The 18,115-nt window shown below is 48.7% G+C and overlaps 1 protein-coding gene and 1 long non-coding RNA gene across 2 annotated transcripts in view; both read left to right on the top strand.

The window, feature by feature from the left end:
- The window catches only part of LOC134434441 (uncharacterized), a 60,808-nt gene extending 52,695 nt beyond the window's left edge, over positions 1–8,113 (top strand). The window contains exon 4 of the long non-coding RNA XR_010031863.1: positions 8,057–8,113. This is a non-coding gene — a long non-coding RNA (uncharacterized LOC134434441). The remainder of the gene's footprint in view (positions 1–8,056) is intronic.
- A 1,176-nt stretch (positions 8,114–9,289) lies between these two features.
- LOC134434479 (nucleotide exchange factor SIL1-like) lies at positions 9,290–15,206 on the top strand. Its single transcript, XM_063183132.1, has 3 exons — positions 9,290–9,298; positions 10,373–10,564; positions 15,081–15,206. The coding sequence occupies exons 1-3, from the start codon at positions 9,290–9,292 to the stop codon at positions 15,204–15,206; spliced, it is 327 nt and encodes a 108-aa protein (XP_063039202.1).
- The last annotated feature ends 2,909 nt before the right edge of the window (positions 15,207–18,115 follow it).

The raw sequence follows: 18,115 nt of genomic DNA, 5'->3' as shown, positions 1-18,115 counted from the left end.
CAACCAATGGCAGCATCCTCTGACTTTGGTAATTTAGTATCTGGAGGCTTGTGTGTACTAAAAGTAAACAGATAAAGTGAGTAGAAGGTGGAACTTAAGTTGTGGTCCCACTAAACTTTCTCTACTGTAAGGCAAGGGTGTGAACACAGCTTATTAGAAGAACCATATATCAATGCTAAAATATAATTTTTACAAATGTTAAGTCATATATCCTGGTTAATGATGTCTGAGCCATCTTGGTCTTGGTGTGTGTGGTCAGCGCTGCTTAGGAGATCTTCTTCTGTCCTTCGCCTTGTTCTTTTCCAGGCTGCTGCTGGCTCTCTTAGGCTTCCATTCTGTTCTTCTGAAGGTGGCTCTGGTGTTTGCCTCACTGTTCCTAGAAACAGTTTTTATGTATTTTGCTGGGATCCATCTTACCAGTGTTGCTTTAGAGACAAGGGCATCTTCTCTTCCCCAAGTATTTAATGGGAAAGGGCCCATAAATTTGTTTAGATTCAGGTTCTTTGATCAACACAGGTGGCTTTTCTATTAATTGTGCTGCAGTTGAATTAGTAAAATGCCTGATGACTGGGGGAGTTGTCTCCATAAATGAGTTGTTCAAGAAGTGGAGTACGTAAAAGGACTTGGCCAGTTTGTCAATGGAAGATAATATCTGGATTACCCCTCTCAGTTGATCAAGGATCCTTTTGATGGATCAGTGGGCCCTCTCGGCTATGGACTGTCGTGTGCTGGAGTGTGGTATGCCTGTGACATGTTTTATACCCCAGCGGTCAGAAACTTGTGGGAATCAGTGCAAGGTATAAGCAAGAGCTTTATCAGTTTTAATTTCCTGTGTATATGCTAAGGTGGAAAAACTTAAAAATTAATGTTTATATCGTCTTTGATTTTTCACCAGCATGAGCAGAGGCAAAAATCCCAGTGGAAAAAGTTTTGATTGAGATGTGGATGTACTTTAGTCTGCCAGAAGGGGCTTGGTATGTGGTGTCTGATTGCCAGATGTGGAGACTCTCTAGTCCTCTTGGATTGACTCCAGCTCTGGCAGAAGCAAGGGCATATTCCTGACAATTTGGGCAGGTGGCTACAATGGATCTTGCTGGGTCTCCGGTAATTTTGAACATCCTGAGCAGCACAGGAATGTTTTGATGGTAGAATTGGTGGCTGATCCTTGCCTGTCCAAAATCTATCTAAGGCATATTGCAGTGGTTCAGATGTTTGAAGTAGGCAATTGAGGTGCTCTTGAGTGAGAAGTAAGTATATACTCACAAGGTCTGTTCCTGCAAGGGAGCACAGACACTTTCTAGCTTTCCTGACAAGTTGTGCAATAACTTTCTGTTGGGTTGTTATCATTTTAGTAGGTTGGTGTCACCTGAAAACCCAATCAATTATTATCAGGGCATCTGAGATAGTTGAGTCCCACTGAAAAAATAATGCATGGAATTTTGGACTTACACCAAGGATTGCCAGGGAGAAAGGAAAAGTAGTGTGGTATCTGTGTGCCTGTTTAGTTTGAATCACCCAGGATACCTTTTGTACAGTTTCTTCAGCCTCCAGTGTCAGTGATCACAGGACTCGAGTCCTTCACTGCCTTTAAGGAGCAGCAGGAACAGTGGTGTGAGATCTTCTGTGGTGATTCCCAGCAGTGAACGTACCCAACTGATGCTTCCACAGAGCGTTTGGAGTTCTTGCAGAGTCTTTGGGTTGCCCTTGATTTGCAGTGTTTGGGGTGTGATGGTTCTCTCTATGCTTTTTAGGCTGAGGAAGTTCCATGGGGCTGTCTTTTGGACTTTATCTGCTGCAATCTCAAAACCTTTCTCCTGTACCACAGTGATGACATCTTGAACTGCAACATCCAAAATGATTTGAGCTTCTGCACAAACTAATGTATCACCCATGTAATAAAAATAATAACGTTAGTATGTTTTTTCCACAAGATTGAAGGAATTTGGGCTCCAAGCCATTGAAAAATAGTTGGGCTCTGCTTCATTTTATGAGGCATTATGGTCCACTGGTATTTCTGTAAAGGTGCTGTCGACTTGGGGACGGAAAAAGCAAACAAGGGGCTTTCATTGGGGTGCAAGGAGAAGTCAAAAAAGCAGTCATATAGATGTATAACAAGTGTCTACCAGTCTCAGGGTATCATGGAGGTTGAGGGCAGGCTGGACTGGAGGGCACCCATGTCCTCTGACCTCGTTGATTTTCCTGAGGTCCTGCAGCAGCCGCCTCTTGTCTTTGCCAGGCTTTTGTATGTCAAGCAAAGGTGCATTGCAGGGGCTAGTAGATGGTACAATGTGGCCCACAGACAGCTGCTGCTGCACGAGGGACTGCAGGGCCTTTAACTTTCTGCCTGGGAGGGGCCACTGATGCACCCATATGGGGTCATTGATCTTCCAGGTTGACCAAAGTGTGGCGTGCTGCTCAGTTGCGCCGCCTAGAAATCCTGAGGAGTTGATAGGATCTTTCCGTGGTTTGAGAGGAAGTAAGTTTTCTGGGATGCTGTCGTCACACCAATAGGTTTTCAGATTTTAATATTGGCACCTGGTTTGGCCACTGGGGACATTGCCACGCTTCTGAGAACACAGGGGTTCAAAAGCAGAGCACGCCCCAGGGGAAGCTCTTTTGGGTTTCTGGTGGGAAAGAGTTCGGATCTCTCCCCTGTCCCAGCTGCTGGCTGGGCAGGGGGAGGGTAAAAGCCATGCGGCCGGGAGAGGTAGGCCTGGCCCCGAGTGTGGAGGGGTTAAAGAGAGAGAAGCACCAGGAGGCATCAGGCAGACCCCCCCAGGAGACAGAGAGAGAGAGAGCCTGGACTGCCTTGAAATTTAATATCATGTCCTGGCAGAACAGCCCGGCTTGCGGACAAAGGGGGGGTGCAGTGAGAAGGTGTCCGGCCGCTTGTGGGAGTCTCCGGGCAGGCAGAGCCTGAGTTTTTAACCCCTTTTTGTACAATAAAAACTTTACAGAACATTAACCTTCCCTAGAAGAGGGATGGAGTGGAAGATTAAGAAGGAAATGGGCAAGTGTGATGAAGGTCTGGGCAAGTGAAAGATGTTGGGAGAGAAGAATCTTAGGTGGGAAGAGATGATGTAGTGGCCTTAGCTGGTCTCTTCTTGTTATAGCCATGGACAGAACCATGTTTCCTGTGACACAGGGACTGCATCCAGGGGGAGACAATGTCTAAGAGCCAAGAGGGTTCAGTGTTGGTACCCCTCGGCCCCAGGTGGTGAAATCTGGGGGAGAAAGGTGTTCCAAAATTGAGACTGTGCTCTTTTAGGAACGGGACAAAGCATCCTTAAAAGATGACCCTAGAAGCAGCTCTGGTCCATGTGCAGTGGTGAGAGCACTGGAGATGGAAGGAAGAGGTCACGATGGCAGATGTTCTCTGGGCGGTGCCACGAGTGACATGGGAACACACGAGGTTTCAATGGTGTTTGCTGGGGAAGCCTATGGCACAATGAGGACTCCACTCCTCTTGATGAACTGAGTATTGATTATCTCAAGGGGGCTGCTGGACTACGAGTTGGTGATTTGGGGATAGATGTACTGGAGATTTGGTGGGGGGAGGAGGAAAAGTTTTTGGCAGGTCTTCATTTTCCCTGTGTGTTTCTTTTTACTTATAGTTGTAGTTTAGTTAATAAAGTTTTCTTTATTTCTAAGTGGGACCCTCCTTTACTTATTACTGGTCACATCTAACAGCAGAAACAAGGGAGAGTGTATTTTCATGGGGGCACTGGCATTGTGCCAGCATCAAACTATGACAGATCTCTAGCCTTCTCCTCCATTGGGACAAGAGGTCCCTTCCCCAAAGTGTTATTGGTGCCCAGGAGACGAATGATTTTACTGTAGCAACTGTGCCCTCAGGACCTTCCATGCAGATGGTACCTTGACTCCAGAAGCTGGTAGTGGCTCTCCCGATGGCTAAAATTACCCCAGCAGCTGGAACCAGGAGCCATTCTTTAGCCAATCAGAGCGGGAAATTATGATGATGCCAGCTCCTTTATCTAATAGTCCCAAGAGACATCTATTTCTCCCCTTACATAACAAAGCACACTTTAAAATGGGTCTATTTGGGCCCGTAATCTGTGCCCACAACACCCTTGGATCAGTTGGTGTGGGGATCATGTCCAGTAGGACGTAGGCACTGGCTATAACTGTTCCTTTGGAATGAAAAGGGGAGGGAATAAGCATAGAGCCTGGAGAGTTATCTCCTGCAAAGATGTCAAGGCGAATACCTCAGGTAGTATAGTGAGTGTCTCCATCCCTTCCCTGGTTTTGGTTAAAATCAAAATGTCTCTGGGCCGTTCTTCAGGCCTGTATTTGCCTGTTGGAATATGGTGAACATAAATATCGTGGATTGGAATTGAAAAGGTTCTTACCAGCTTCCTTTGGGTTCCAGGGCAGAACTGTCTTCTGTCGAGTTTTCTGCAGTGTTTGAGCTGTCCCGCTGGATCTGAGAAGGTCGCTGTGCTGGTTCTCCACGGTGTTGGGGAGAGTGGGGCGGAACGGCCTCACGTTTGGTGTCATCCCGCGGGGCCTTTCTGTGTCTGTGTGGGGTTTCCCTCAGGCCACCGGTTTTGCTGGTGTTGGAAAGCGTGTGGATGAGGGGGTAGTGAGGACAGTGGCTGTGAGAGTTAGAAGGTCCCTGGTGATAGCCTATATTTTTACAAATCTATTGAAAATGCCCCATCTCTCCACATATAATGCACGGTTCTTTTTCATGTTTGTTGTTGAAAAACTTGGGAGGCTACTAGCACCTCTACCACACCCTGACTGTTAGCCTTATATAGGCGGGCATCACGGTGTAAAGATGCCCTAATGGTGCATGCCTTGACCATTTGTGCAATGGTAGGTTTTGGGGAAAGTGACGTGAAGGATGAGAGAAGGACAAAAAATGTACACACATGCAAGGCACTGGTTTGAGTGGCCTGAGGGATTTATGCCTTTTATTAGAGGCCAGGTCCCCTGGTGCACTCAGTTCCTGCATTTACCTCAGACTTCCTTGCTGGGTCAGGAGCTCAGCAGTGCTGAAAGCAGAGGCCTGTCCTTTGTGCTCCCTTTGGGATGGCAGTGGAAGTGCCCTGAGTGCACATTCAGAGGCAACTTCATGGCTTCTCAAGACACGAAATCTTAATGTGCAAGGTGGCTTCCTTGAATGACATGTAGTCCTTTGAAATATCTGCAGGAAGCGCTGTGAAACTGCTTTGTAAGCCTGCTCCTTGGGATCAGCTGTGAAGGGCTGAGGGCTGGCCTGAGCCCGGTGCTGTGTCCCACTGGGAGCAGCCCCACAGCATCACGTGCAGAGCAGGCACTGCCAGAGGCCCTGGAGATCTCACCTGCCCTGCAGCCACCATTGTCAAGGTGCTGTAAACATCAGCTGGTGCTGACTTTCCCCTTGGACCCTTTGGTTTAGTCACTATGGGGAATTTCTTTCCTGAAGCCCGTGGTATTTCCCCCTGGCAGGTGTGATGGGGATGCTCGGGGAGTGTGGGGCTTTGGGGGCAGCTGCCCGGGCAGGGGCTGAGCTCGGGGCCCTGTTGGGCCCATGGCCCCCAGCAGCAGCAGCAGCAGCCCCAGGGCCCAAAGCCCCCTGGCCCCTGCCCAGCACAGGCTGCCCTGTCCCTGCAGCTGTCACCCGAGTGGGGCCCAGGGGCCAGTGGCCGCTGGCAGCAGCAGGAATGTGGGCAGGGTGAGGATGCCCTGGCCTGGCTTTTGTCTCTGGAACAATGCGGGCTCAGGGCAGTGCAGAGCAGGCTGGGAAGCAGAGCCCAGGGCCTTTGGAGGCACCAAGGCTTAAAGATCGGCCCCTGCAGCAGCCCAGGTGTAGCTGGCCCAGTTGCCAAGCCTGTGGTGACCTTGAGAGCATGCAGGTGGATTTTGCAGGGCTGTGGCCTGCTGGTGGCTCTGGGCCCAGGAGTGCCTGTGGGTGCAGCAGGAAGGGTGGCTGAAGGTTTGCTGGCTGCTTTGGTGGCATGGCTGCAGGGGCCAGTGCTGTGAGAGCGCCCTGTGTGAGAGCTGGTGAGAGCTGAGCCCTTGGGGACAGCGCTGTGCCCCAGGCCAGGAAGAGCAGCAGTGCCCAGTGGCAGGTGTGGTGTCAGTGGGAGCCCCTGTACACAGGGACCCCCAGCCCCGGGGTGGCCGTGCCAGCAACCCCAGGGACCTCCAGCCCCGGGAACGCAGAACAAGTGGAACCCACAAGTGTGCAAAGGCTGCCGGTGCCCAAAGGAATGGCCAAGAGAAGTCAGGTTTTAAAAAGAAACAGTATTTATTTGCCAAAGATGGGCAAATCTAGGATTTACAGAACATGTGTCATTATAACAATTGTTATATCAACAACAACAACGATGTACAGAACATATTTACATGGGTTCCGATGGACTAACAATCTTCAAAACGTATTTACAAAAAACTTCCCACATAGTAAAAATATTTACAAGGAACTTCTAAACTTCAAACGTATTTACAAAGGTGTGATATCTGTGCCATCATGTGCATGAGTCCTGGAAGAAAGGAAGCAGCAGAGCTGGACTCAGGTGGCAGCACTGGGCCCAGCATGGCTGGCAGCTGGGCCCCAGGGGCTTGGTCGGGGCTGGCAGGGCTGATTTGGCCCCAGGCTAGCGCAGGGCAGGCCGGGGCTGGTGCTTGTGGCAGCACAATCCAGGCTCGCTGCGGGCACCGTGTCCCTGAGCGGGGCCATCCAGCCCAGCCCCAGCCTGGCATCAGGGGACCCAGTGTGTGTGCGGGCAGGGCGTGGGAAGCATCTGCCTGTCTTACCTGTGGGGCTGCATCTTCATCCAAGGACCATGGGCTCCTCCTCATTGTTGTCATCAACTTCCATGTCCTCGGTTTCATCCTCCTCATCTACGTCCATCTCCTCGATGGTCTCCTCGTCTACTTCCATGTCCTCAACAGTGGAGGACATGGAAGTAGAGGAGTCCACCTCCATCATTTCTTCCTCATCCAGGCCCAGGTCCACTTCCATCTCCTCCACAGTGTCTCTGGCAGCCTGCAAGGGGCAGCACAACCTCCCAGTGGGCTTCCTGTCCCACACCATCCATTCCCACATGGCTGCAGCCTGCCCAAGCCGGGTGCCCCCTGCCTGGCCTGGCACTGTACCTCCACGGGCACAGCAGTGCACATCCTGCTGGGATCGGTGCTCCAGATCAGGCGGCAGGAAAAGCCCAGGCAACAGCAGCACAGCTCAGCGCTGAGGGTCAGAGCGCAGAGCGAGTGGCAACTGACCCTTGGCAGCCGGTGAAGTGTCTGCTGTGCTCGTTTCCAGGTCCTGGACGTTCCACCTGGAACCCTCTGTGAGCTTTGATGTCACTGAAGTTTCAGGGCCGCTGTGCAGTGAGAGATGGGGATGGCAGAATGATCAAATCCTTGAATGGTTTGGCTTGGAAGGGACCCTCAAGATGATCTGGTTCCAAGCTGAGCAAGCTCCCAGCAGAGCAGGTTGCTGTGGCCCCTGTCCCACCTGGCCTTGGACGTTGCTGGGGATGGGCCATCCACAGCCTCTCTGTGCTGTTCCCTGTGTCAGGGACAAGCATCCTGAGAGTAAAGAACTTCTTCCCATCATCAAATCTCTTCCATCTCTTGCAGTTTGATCCCATTCCTCCTTGTCCCGTCACTAAAGTTCCTGACCAACAGTCCTCTCCCACTTCTCTGTAGTCCCTTCCCTCACTGGAAAGGTGCTGAGGTCTCCTGTGACTTTCTGTACAATGTTCATAAGCTGAAATCTGCAAGTTGAAGCTTGTAGGCCCTCTGCAGTTATATATTGGCGCTGGGGTGTTTCCTCAATTGCAACATGAAATTCTGAGGTATCAATTCATCAGCTGAGGTGGGATCTGAGAATTTTGGTCAGCAGAGCCCTATATTGTCAGGGGGAGGTATCTGTGAGCCTGACACAGAATCCAGCACTCAGACTAATCTTTTCTTGAGTATGGTAGGTTTTTTCATTCCTTTCCTCCTGCCCTTAGCCATTACTAGAATGTCACAGTGAAAATAGAATTGAGGCCGTTTTTCACTCATTACATGTTCTTGTTTGTTTTGTTTCTTCTGCAAGGCTGGGCAAGGTTGATCTTGATGCAAATTCATTCACATCTGAGGAGCTTAAAAAGGCCTTGGCTAAAATTGAGGAAAGTGACAAGGCAGAAAGGAAGGTGAGTTTCCCATTTCTAAAGCAATGCACATTGCAGGGATCTGAAAACACCCTGTTACACTCTGCTGAAACACAATGGTTAGAATGATTGCTTGGAAAACACTGTGCAAACTAATTTTGTGGTGAATATGGACCTGAAATACCTTTATTAACCTGTTAGTGATATTGTTCCCTGACTTTTCTGTGCGACTCGAAGATTCTGTGAGTGGTTTGGGTTGGATAGGACCTTAAAGCTGATCCAGTCCCACCCCTGCCATGGGCAGGGACACCTTCCACTATCTCAGGTTGCTCCAAACCCCATTCAAGCTGGCCTTCGACATTTCCAGGGATCCAGGGGCAGCCACAGCTGCTCTGAACAATGTAATTTATCTGTTTCACTGCAGCTCAATTCACAAAAATGTCTGCAGACCCCAAAAGGAACTGGATTGCAGCTGATGGTATTTACAGAGGGTATTTCCCTTTACTCTCCTTGCTTTGGGTTTCCAACCTTGTGCTCTGGATAGCAAAACCCAAGTGGCCATGGTGAAGCAGGGGCTGACATTTCCTTACACAAGCTCCAAGTTGTCCATTTAGTTACAAAACAACCCACAGCCTGAAGTAAATAGGTGGGAAGATGTGTGACTCATCAGGTACATCAGAGCCTCTTTCCCCTCTCCCCCTCAGCAGTATTTCTTTAACCCTCGCTCCTCCTGCTGCCTTGGTCTTGGCTCACTCAAACAAAAACTGAAAAAGGAGTCAAGGCTCTAAAGTTCTGGTGTCACAGAAAGGCTTTTTCTTCCCTTATGTGGCAGCATGGCATGATTTCATTTGCTGGAGATTATTTCCATAGCAGCATTGCTGATTGATTGCAGGGCGGCTGAAAAGGGCTGCTGGAAATGAGGATCATTGAAATGCAAAAATTAGTGATACTCTATTAGGTGAAAATAAGCCATATTTTTAACCCCCCCCCCCCCCCCCCCCGTTAGAATAGCTTTTGTCCCAGCAACTGGGCTAAAAGCAGCTACATCTAATGGACCTAAAGTATTCCATTTGCAGTCACTCCTGCAGAGAGCAAATCCATCCCTGAAGGCTCAGTGTCAGAGGAAATGGAGTTACACCGAGCCTCTCTGTGCTCCGGCAGAGGCAGCTCGGGGAGGGATGGGTTGGGTGTGGTACCTCTGGTAATTTATCATTCCATTGACACAGCTTTCACCTCCATTGCTCACTTGGTTTTCCTCCAGCCCTCTCTGATCCCTCATGGGGAGCAGGACAGTGCAAACCCTGCAGTTGAGGCTCACTCCGCATACAAACACATCTTGGCATTTGTGACAAATGCCTTCCAAAAGGGGCTTTCTGCCTTTCTCCTGTCCTTGGGGCAGCCCAGCTCCAGCATGGCCTCTCTGCTGCTTCTGTCCCCTGCAGCAGCAGGCTCTGTCCCCAGTGCCACCAGTGCTGATGTTCCTGCACCTCTGGGGCTCTTTGAGATCTCTGACAGAGCCTTTCCTCCTCACCACATATTTTGTGTCAGCTCTCTGCTCAGGGCAGCCCTTGGGGTGCTGTTACTGTGACGGAGATGAGCTCAGGACAGGCTGTGTGCTGGCCAAGCCCCATGACACAGCACATCAGCTTATCACTGCTCCTTCTGTCTCCCTTTTTGACAGCTTCTGTCCTCACACCTCTCCCTAGGAGATAGACCCTTCCAGGAATTTGCTCAACGCTTGGAAAGGCAAAAGCATCTTTGTCTGTGTCTGAGAAGTCGTTGGAGTCACTGGGCACTTTGGGCTGGATGGGACCTCTGGAGCTCTCCAGCCTCATGTCCAGTTCCAGAGAGGTTCAGCTGTAAGATCAGGGAGGTGCCTCAGGGTTTTTGCAGCCAGGTTTTGAGAAGATCCACTTGCAGGCAAGCAGAGAACAGCAATACTGCTGCCTGTGGGCTTGGTGTTGAATTGGATGGAAATGGGATGTAGAAATAGTGCACAAATGCTGTAGAGATGTAGAAGTGGTGCACAGAGCTCTACTGTTCACTCATATTGTGGGTATATCACAGCTAACTGGGTTCCTGGGCTTCTCAGAAAGACCCTGCCCCTGCACCTCTGATGTAGAGCAATAAATCCATTGGCACAGACAGCCAGGTTCCCTTTGTGAATTTTGGGGCTGGCATTCCTTTCTGTGTCTGTCTTGTCTCTCTTCATCTCCTATCTTGTTATCTCACATCTGGTTTTTCCTCCTTTTGTTTCCAAGGCCCGAGAGGAAGACGTGAGGAAGAAGTTCCAGCCCATAGAGCAGCTGAAGGAGGAGTTTGAAAAGCTGAACATGAAGATAGAAACAGATTATGAAATTATGGTTAAATTAATCAGCAAATTCAACAGCTCTGCCTCCACGCTGGATGAGAAAGTCGCGGCGCTTTATGATCTCGAATATTATGTTCACCAGGTAACAAGAATGCCTCAGTAACTACCGTGTAAAATCCAGGGGATACGGTGTCATAAACGGGGCTTTATTTTTCTTATCAGTATCAGGTAATACAAATTGCTTAATTACCATAATCCTGGGACAATAACAGACAGCAGAGGACTAGTGCAGGCTTATTTTATATCCAGGTTGGAATTAATCATCGCTTGTGCCAGGAGCCAGCAGTATCCTGGTGGTTGCCTGATTTGTTGTCTGTTCTCAGGCTGGTTTTCTTATCCTCTCTTTTTCCTTTTTTATCTCCTTAATGTTACGAAATGGGGTTTTAACTGCCATTTTTGGGTAAGTAGAGTGGTGGTTGCTCAGAAAATAATTATTTTCTCTCTGCTTCCATGGAAAGCTGCCGTGGTTGATGGTAGGTGCCTTTATATCAGTTCACAGAGAACGTCTTTGTACCAGGAAAGGTGACAGCCACCCAAAACCCCCTATTTTGTCTTGGTGTGAGTAAGCAGTGGCAAGCAGAGCCTTGCTGTGCTAATTAGCTCTGTGTGAGGGTGAACATATTTCCTGGCCTCTCGCTTCCTCGGGTTTGTGCTCACACTTTTCCCCCCTCTCTCTGATCTCTCTTGCTCTGCTTTCAGCTCACACATTCCTACCTCCCCTTGGATGCAGCTGCAGGCACAGAGCTCTGCTCCCCTGGGCTTGGTGCCTGCCTTGGTGCCACCCCTGGGAGGGTGTCTGGGCATCCAGCCTCTGCTCTGCCATGTGGGAAGGGACTTGGCTTCTCCCTCCCCAGTGACTGGGGAGAGTCTGGAGTGCACTGGGAGAGTTTCCAATGGCACTTTGTCATTTCAGAGGGTGAATAGGACAACTCTTGGGAGGTGCCAGTGCAAGCCCTTTCACTGGAACAGCACTTGTTGAACCAAATGTGGTATTTGGAGGCAGGTAGCTGAAGTGTTGCTGCTGTGAGAGAGAGACTCCATGTGCCAGCTGATACAAGTGTTATTTCCAGGGCTCTTTGTCTTGAATTTCCACTCTGAATTGTCATTGTGGGCATGCAGAGGCTTCCTTGCTGTTTGTTCTCCCTGCTTTTGTGTCACTGACGGCATCTGTGTGACTCAGAGAATAACTGTGAACAATGGGCACCCAAAGAGCTTCATATTTGTACTCAGGGCTAATCTTGCCTGATTAAGGGTGCCAGAGCATCAGGCCATTGTGCTAAAAAGCAACCCCCAAATGCCCTGGCATGCCTTGAATTCCAGCATAGCGATCTGGACTATTCCAGCAGAAAATCCCTGCAGCACAGGATGGGGCAAACAATTTCAGAATGGCAGAGGAGCAGGGACTGGAGCATCAAAGGGAAGCACATGCAGCATCAAAGGGGTCAGAGAGGGGGAATGGCAGGAGGCTGGCAGGAGCACAGGGGCTCCTTTGTGCGCCGATCACAGCGCTGCTCTGTGCCCGCGCTGTCGGGGCAGATGGCTGGGCAGCCCCTTCTCATCAGGCAGGAAGCTGATAAGAAATATGACTTGTCTCTAAGCCAGCATGGCTTTTCCTCCTCTTTCTTCTTCCAGTCAGTTGAATGCGTCCAGAGCATTATCTCTGCTTGGGACTGACTTGAGCAGCAGTGGCTTAATGTAATTACTGAACAGCAGCCAAAGGATGCTGGTGCCGCATAACCCTGGAAGGGCTGAACTGCCAGGACTCCCCTGCAGCAAGTCACAGCCCTGCTGTGGGAGCAGGGGATCCTTGCAGGTGTGGGTGGCCAAGGACTTGTGTAGGGCCACTTTGCAAGTCCCACCTTCCCCGGCCTCCATCAGAGCAGTACCATGCCGTGCCGTGGCTTTTCAGAACTGTTCAGCTCCCGGCCATCCTGCTGCTGTCTCCGGGACACGGGATGGCCTGTGGAGTGGAAAATGCCATGCCCTGGAGGGCGTGCAAGCAAAGGCTGCTCCCTGCTCTGTGCCATGGTCACCCTGGAGCAGTGGGTGCGGGGCAGCTCGTGCCTCGGAGCGTGCCGTGGGAGCCATGGCTGGTGCCCAGCCCGGGGAGATGCTCTCTCCTGCCTTTGAAGAGTCAGCCCAAGGGCTCTGCCTTTGCTCAGCTTTTGGTTGCCAGCTCTGGTTTGCTTCTCCTCAGCCACGATTCAGCTTGGCATGTTCGGGAGTCCGTCTTGGAGAAGGAGTAGGAAGATTTGGCTTGCTGGGTTATCTGTAATGCAGAAAACCCAAATGCAAATGTGAAGAGGGCAGAGTGTAACTCATAAACAGCATTCACGGTGCTTGCACAGCAGTGTATGGAGCCAAGACCCATTCTCAGGCATTGCAGGCTCTTTCTCTCAATTATTTACTCTGCTTATCTTCCCCTCTCCTCTGCTCTGACATGCTACACCATCTCTCTCTGCTAATTTCCTCTCCATCGTGTGCAGTTGACATGCTGCTTTCCCTCGCTCTTGTTTTCTAACATTTTCTCTCTCACCTTCCCTCCCTATTTTCTTTCTCCTCCAATTCAAACCTGCTCCCTGAATAACTGCTGTCATATTTGCTCTTCTCCCATCCCTCCCCTCGCCTGCTTTGCCTGTGTACTTTACTCAAGAGCTCTTTTGATCTTTGGTTTTTCTTCTGTGCTGATTTCAGTGGACTGAAGTGAGGTAGGAGCTGCTGCCTTGCAGCATACACTGCTCCCTAAAGAGGTTAATACCTTCAAGTTGTTAAGTTTGGGGATTTTGTTAGTTTTAGAACTGGAGGTCTCACAACAGACTCTGGTTAAAAAAGATGAACACATCTTCAGAATAAGCTTTACAGCACAACAGCACAATTTACATTCTGCTGTTGTGGTGTCTCACTGACGCTGGGGCAGCACAAAGGACTCTGGTGCTGCTGAGGTTACAGCAGGGGATGGTTTTACCACTCCAGCTGCTGGATGCAAATTCCTGCCTGTCCATATATTCCCTCTCATGCAGAAGTCAATGTCTGATTCCAGCACTAAACCAGTTTTTACAGAGGCTGAGTAATAAAAGGACCCACTGGCAGCTGAAATTGGGTTGCTGCATAGATTTCTTTGTAGATAAAGATGGGTCTGCAGAAGACTGAGAGCTCTGGCAGGCCTGGTTTATAGGGACAGTTAAAAGAACAGCATCTGAAAGGATACAAAAGCTGCTGCAAATCCTGAATCAGCCCCAGCATACCTGCAGAGAGCAGCTTTGCAGAGGGACAGGTGGGTATTGTCCCACTGGGGAGCAGAGATGAGCTGGAGCTCCCCAGGTCCTGCTTTGATTGGTAACGACAGACCTGTAGGACACAAAGCCTCTTCTTCTCCTGGGTACCTGAAATATCTGACTTAGGGCCAATTTTGATGAAGGTACATGGTTGAGATAAATATAACACTGAGCATGAAGTCATTGACTAGAAGAGGGTCCCACATGCCCTGCATGGCTTGTGGTCCTGTTCCACCTCATCAGGGGGTTGGCTTGCCCTGCTGATAACTCATTTTTATATTCTGTTTCCATCAGCCAACGATTGCTGTTGTATCCCTGTCTTTCAGAGAGATATGTCGAATTTCTAAACCTGATTTTTCTGTGCAGGCAGAAACTGATTTTTCTGTGCAGGCAGTTCTGAGCATTTATCAGATCCTCTTTTAAACTGAAAAAAAAAACATTGAATACCAAAATGCATTGATGTGACTTTGGACTGAATTTTGTACTTGAAGTAGTTTGTGCTGTTTCTCTAAATTTTGTCTGTGAGCACTCAGAGCCTTTTCTGATCTCCTCTCCAAGAGCAGATGCCCACTGGGACTGTGCCTGGCTAGCCCCTGATCCACTTAGAGCCAGAGGCTGATGAATTCCCACTAATGTGCAAACTTTTCCCTACTGGCAGTTAATCCATTATTGTTTGCTTAGAAAAGTCATTGTGGGGCTGCTCCCTGGGGAAGCTCCTGGATGACCCCTCCAAGCTGGGACTGGCTTTTTCCTTCCTTGTCCATGGGAAGTTGTTGATGGAACTCATGGAGAACTCCCAGAACTGCCCATGCTACTCGCTCCCATGCCCCCTTTGCACCCTGTTGGTGCTGACAGGCTCCTAAACATCCCTGACTCCTGGTGCTACAATTACAGCATCAATTAATTAACTTCATTTGCAAAACATGCAATTCCCTGGACCCCTAGTAAAGGCTTGCTCAGGGGAGAGCAAAGAGCTGGAGTTTTATGACATCAGCAGATATATCAAGTTTTTGACACCACCTGAATTGCCAAAATACATGGCAAGAGCAGTTTTGATAGCTATAATCAAAGTATTTGAGTTTCCAGTGATGCCTTCTGAGTGTGACAATGTCCTCCCACAAGGACACTGTGCCTGGGCAGCTGTGACATCTCTGCTCGTGGGCAGGGCTGTGCTAAGCTCAGCCACAGCCATTCCCTCGGAATTTTTAATTCCTTGTAAAACTCCCTGCTGGTCAGAGCAGGAGGGAAGGGATGCTGTGGGTGTGAAGGGAGGTGTTCTCCAGGGGCTGGGGCTTTGTGCTGATGGAAGCTGCTCTCTCCCAGGTGGACAATGCCAAGGATTTCCTGTCCATGGGTGGGCTCCGGCTGGTGATCGAGGGGCTGAACAGCAGCGAGGCCTCGCTGAAGGAACACGCTGCCTTTGTCCTGGGAGCTGCCCTGTCCAGGTGAGACCTGCCCTCATCTGGGCTCTGTGCCTCTCTCCACTTCCCTTGGTTTATTTCTGATAGCAGAGACCAAAAGCTGTGCTGTGACACACCACAAAACTGTCTTGTCCCCTTCCTCGCCCTTGCAACATCTGTTTCCCCTTCTCCTCGGTGTGTCCTTATCTTGCTCATTGGACACATCCAGAAGTAATGTGGTGTCAAATCATGATTGTTTCTTGGTTTCCCTGGGCTCCCTGTTTCTACAAAGTCCAAGGAAGGAATAATTCTCCTTCTGTCCCACTGACAGCTCTCTCTGGGGGAAGATGTAACAGAGGGTACAGTTACAAGCAACCCAGTGAGCACCTTTGTCCTTCCTCATCCTTGCTCCTGGGCTGCCTCAGGATGGCAAGGTGCTGATTTGAGCAGCTCCCGTGGTCTTTAGAGAGAGATTTGGGCCCCATGAACACGTGCCTCTGACATCAAAGGCGTGTTGATTAGATGTGGGGTCAGGAATAAGGGTCAGCAGCCAGAATCCAGAGGAGACTGACCTGCAGAATGTTTGAGGTTCAGGGGAAGGAGCCTGCTCTTCCTTATGCTGGGGCATCCTGTGTAGTGCTGGCTGCAGGAGGTATCCTGTGGGCTCCATGGGTTTTCCTGGTGCCCCTTTTTTGATTTATGGGTTTTGGGGCTTTGCAGGGGATGTGTTGCTCATTCAGAGGTGCAGAAGCTTTAGAAATGCATTGGATTGTCGATGGAAGGGAACCAGGACATCAATTTGATCATCACAGGCCCGATTTTATTGATCAGTACGGCAGGTTAAATACAGTTAATAATGAGCTTCATACATATTGCAGAAGTTGAGCTCAGGATTGGTCAGTTACATATCAGCACCTACGCCTACTTCTGCATTCCTATGGTTCTACTTTTGATACTTTCTACATATTCTCAGGATATATTCAAGAATAATCTCTACTCCCTATCCTCATGTTGCAGCAAGGTCACTGCTGATCTTTCCTTTCAGCTTGCTGACTGCTGACTTTCCTCCTTCAGCTTAACCAGCGGCATTATGTCAGTATGGCCTTTCTCAGCTAACCAATTATTAATAAATCTCTCCACATTTCCCCCGTTTTCTTCTTGAGCAAGGAGATTAGTTTGCCATGTTTTTGCTATTGTACGGCTGACCATGTTTTGAATACAGTTAAAGATACAAGGCAAAATAAGCAAAAACAGTAAAATCACACCCAGAAGTCCTATAGCATAGATCACAAGGTTCCTCAGCCACGGTCCAAGTCCTAAGCCTTTAAGCCATTCGTCAATTCCTAAACATTCTTCTTCCTTAAGTTTGTGAAGTCCCTGTTGTAATTCTTTTATCTTAGTGTGAATGGACACCAAATGATCAGACAGATTCATGCAACACATTCCCTCGAACTCTTCACATCCATGCCCTTGTGCTAAGAGCAAAAAATCTACAGCAGCTCTATTTTGCAAAACAGCATGGTTAACACTTTGCACATCTGCAGGTAACATGTCTAGAATTTGTGATATCTTGTTCAGTTCATCCTTTGCCCAGCATCCTAATTGTTTTTGCTAAATTCATGGCTTTATTGGCAGATCCTCCTGGCAAGATAGTTGAAACCACTACCTGTTTGAATGTGCCCCAAAACTGTGGATCTCCTATCTGGCTGCAGTCTAAGTCATGTATGCTACGTCTTTTCCTTTGAATTTTGACTCAGCTGCATTAGTAAGGACACATTAGGATGAAACAGTGACAATTTTCCCAAAAAACAGGGTCCACCCTGTGGTTTAGCTGGTATACCATTCCATGCCCTGTCTCCACAAATCAAAAATATTCCTGTGGGTAATTTCATTGGTGCTGTGATATTTGTGCCGTTACATTGACTGTAATGCTGCGGAGAGAATTCACTCCCATTCAGGGATGAATCTAGGGTGGCCCATGTTTCTTTAGGTTGGTTTAAATTCTGAGCATCCGAAAGTTTGAAGCTAAACCATCCGCCAGCTGTAGTGTTAGATATACTGGCATTTGTACTTCCAAAAAGATCCAATTCTTCAGGAGGAGAATGCAAAGATGTGTTAAGTGATTGGATTAGTAAGCATTGACGATAGCCATCACTCTGACCTGCAGTATACCCTTGTTGCACCGGCAATGTGATGTTTGACATGTTAGACATACATAAGGTTTGATTGTTTATCAAACTGCAAAATTCTCCAGGAGACCACACTGGAAGTCCCACCAGGCATGTTCGAAATGGGTTCGTGACTCCTCCAAGACTAAGACAAAGTGATGATTGGTTAGTTTGATTAGCAAGTGTCACCCATAAATTTTCTCTTGGTTGACTAAAGTGTGTTATTCCAACCGCTTCACTTGCTACAGCATTGAGCAGTATAACAAGAACAAACCTCATTTTTCTTTCTGCTTGCTTTGCTTCTCCTTTCCTTCCTTCTGCTTGCTTTGTTTTTCCTTTCTTCGCTGTCTTTTCCCTGGTTTGCTAGATTATCTATTGTAAGGCTGAGTCAATTTTTGAATATACTGATCTAATTCCAAATCAGCATCCTTGCTCACAGGTATAGCATGAGATAAGTTTGAAGGCAAATCAGCTTTACAGCGAGCTGCTATGATACGTGAGGCTTTAGTAATTTCAAATATTTTAAGTTTTTCCTGCAACTTCCACCTAAGATATGCTATAACCACTTGTTCTGCACTCTCAAAAAGCTGTAATCCTGTCCGTCCTGGCAGGCCAGTACTTTGTTCAAGAGCTCTAACCCAGATAAAATTTCGAATCCACCTTCCAGAACAAGGTGCACACCATAAATAATTCTACTGACCTCTGTGAATACCAATAAACCTGATTACAATCTGCACAATGCAAAGCTACCCATGCATAGCACTTATCATTATCCCTTTTGCAAACATAA

This window comes from Melospiza melodia, unplaced genomic scaffold (genome assembly GCF_035770615.1).
Source record: "Melospiza melodia melodia isolate bMelMel2 unplaced genomic scaffold, bMelMel2.pri scaffold_37, whole genome shotgun sequence".
NCBI classification, from domain to species: Eukaryota; Metazoa; Chordata; class Aves; order Passeriformes; family Passerellidae; genus Melospiza; species Melospiza melodia.
The sequence above is the reverse complement of the archived record's forward strand: the minus strand, read 5'-3'. Positions and strand labels throughout refer to the sequence as shown.

Bases quoted from the DNA above. Each gene is read 5' to 3' on its own strand.
- LOC134434479 (XM_063183132.1), top strand. The intron at 10,565-15,080 runs GTAACAAGAATG...GCTCTCTCCCAG, and splicing joins TCGAATATTATGTTCACCAG to GTGGACAATGCCAAGGATTT.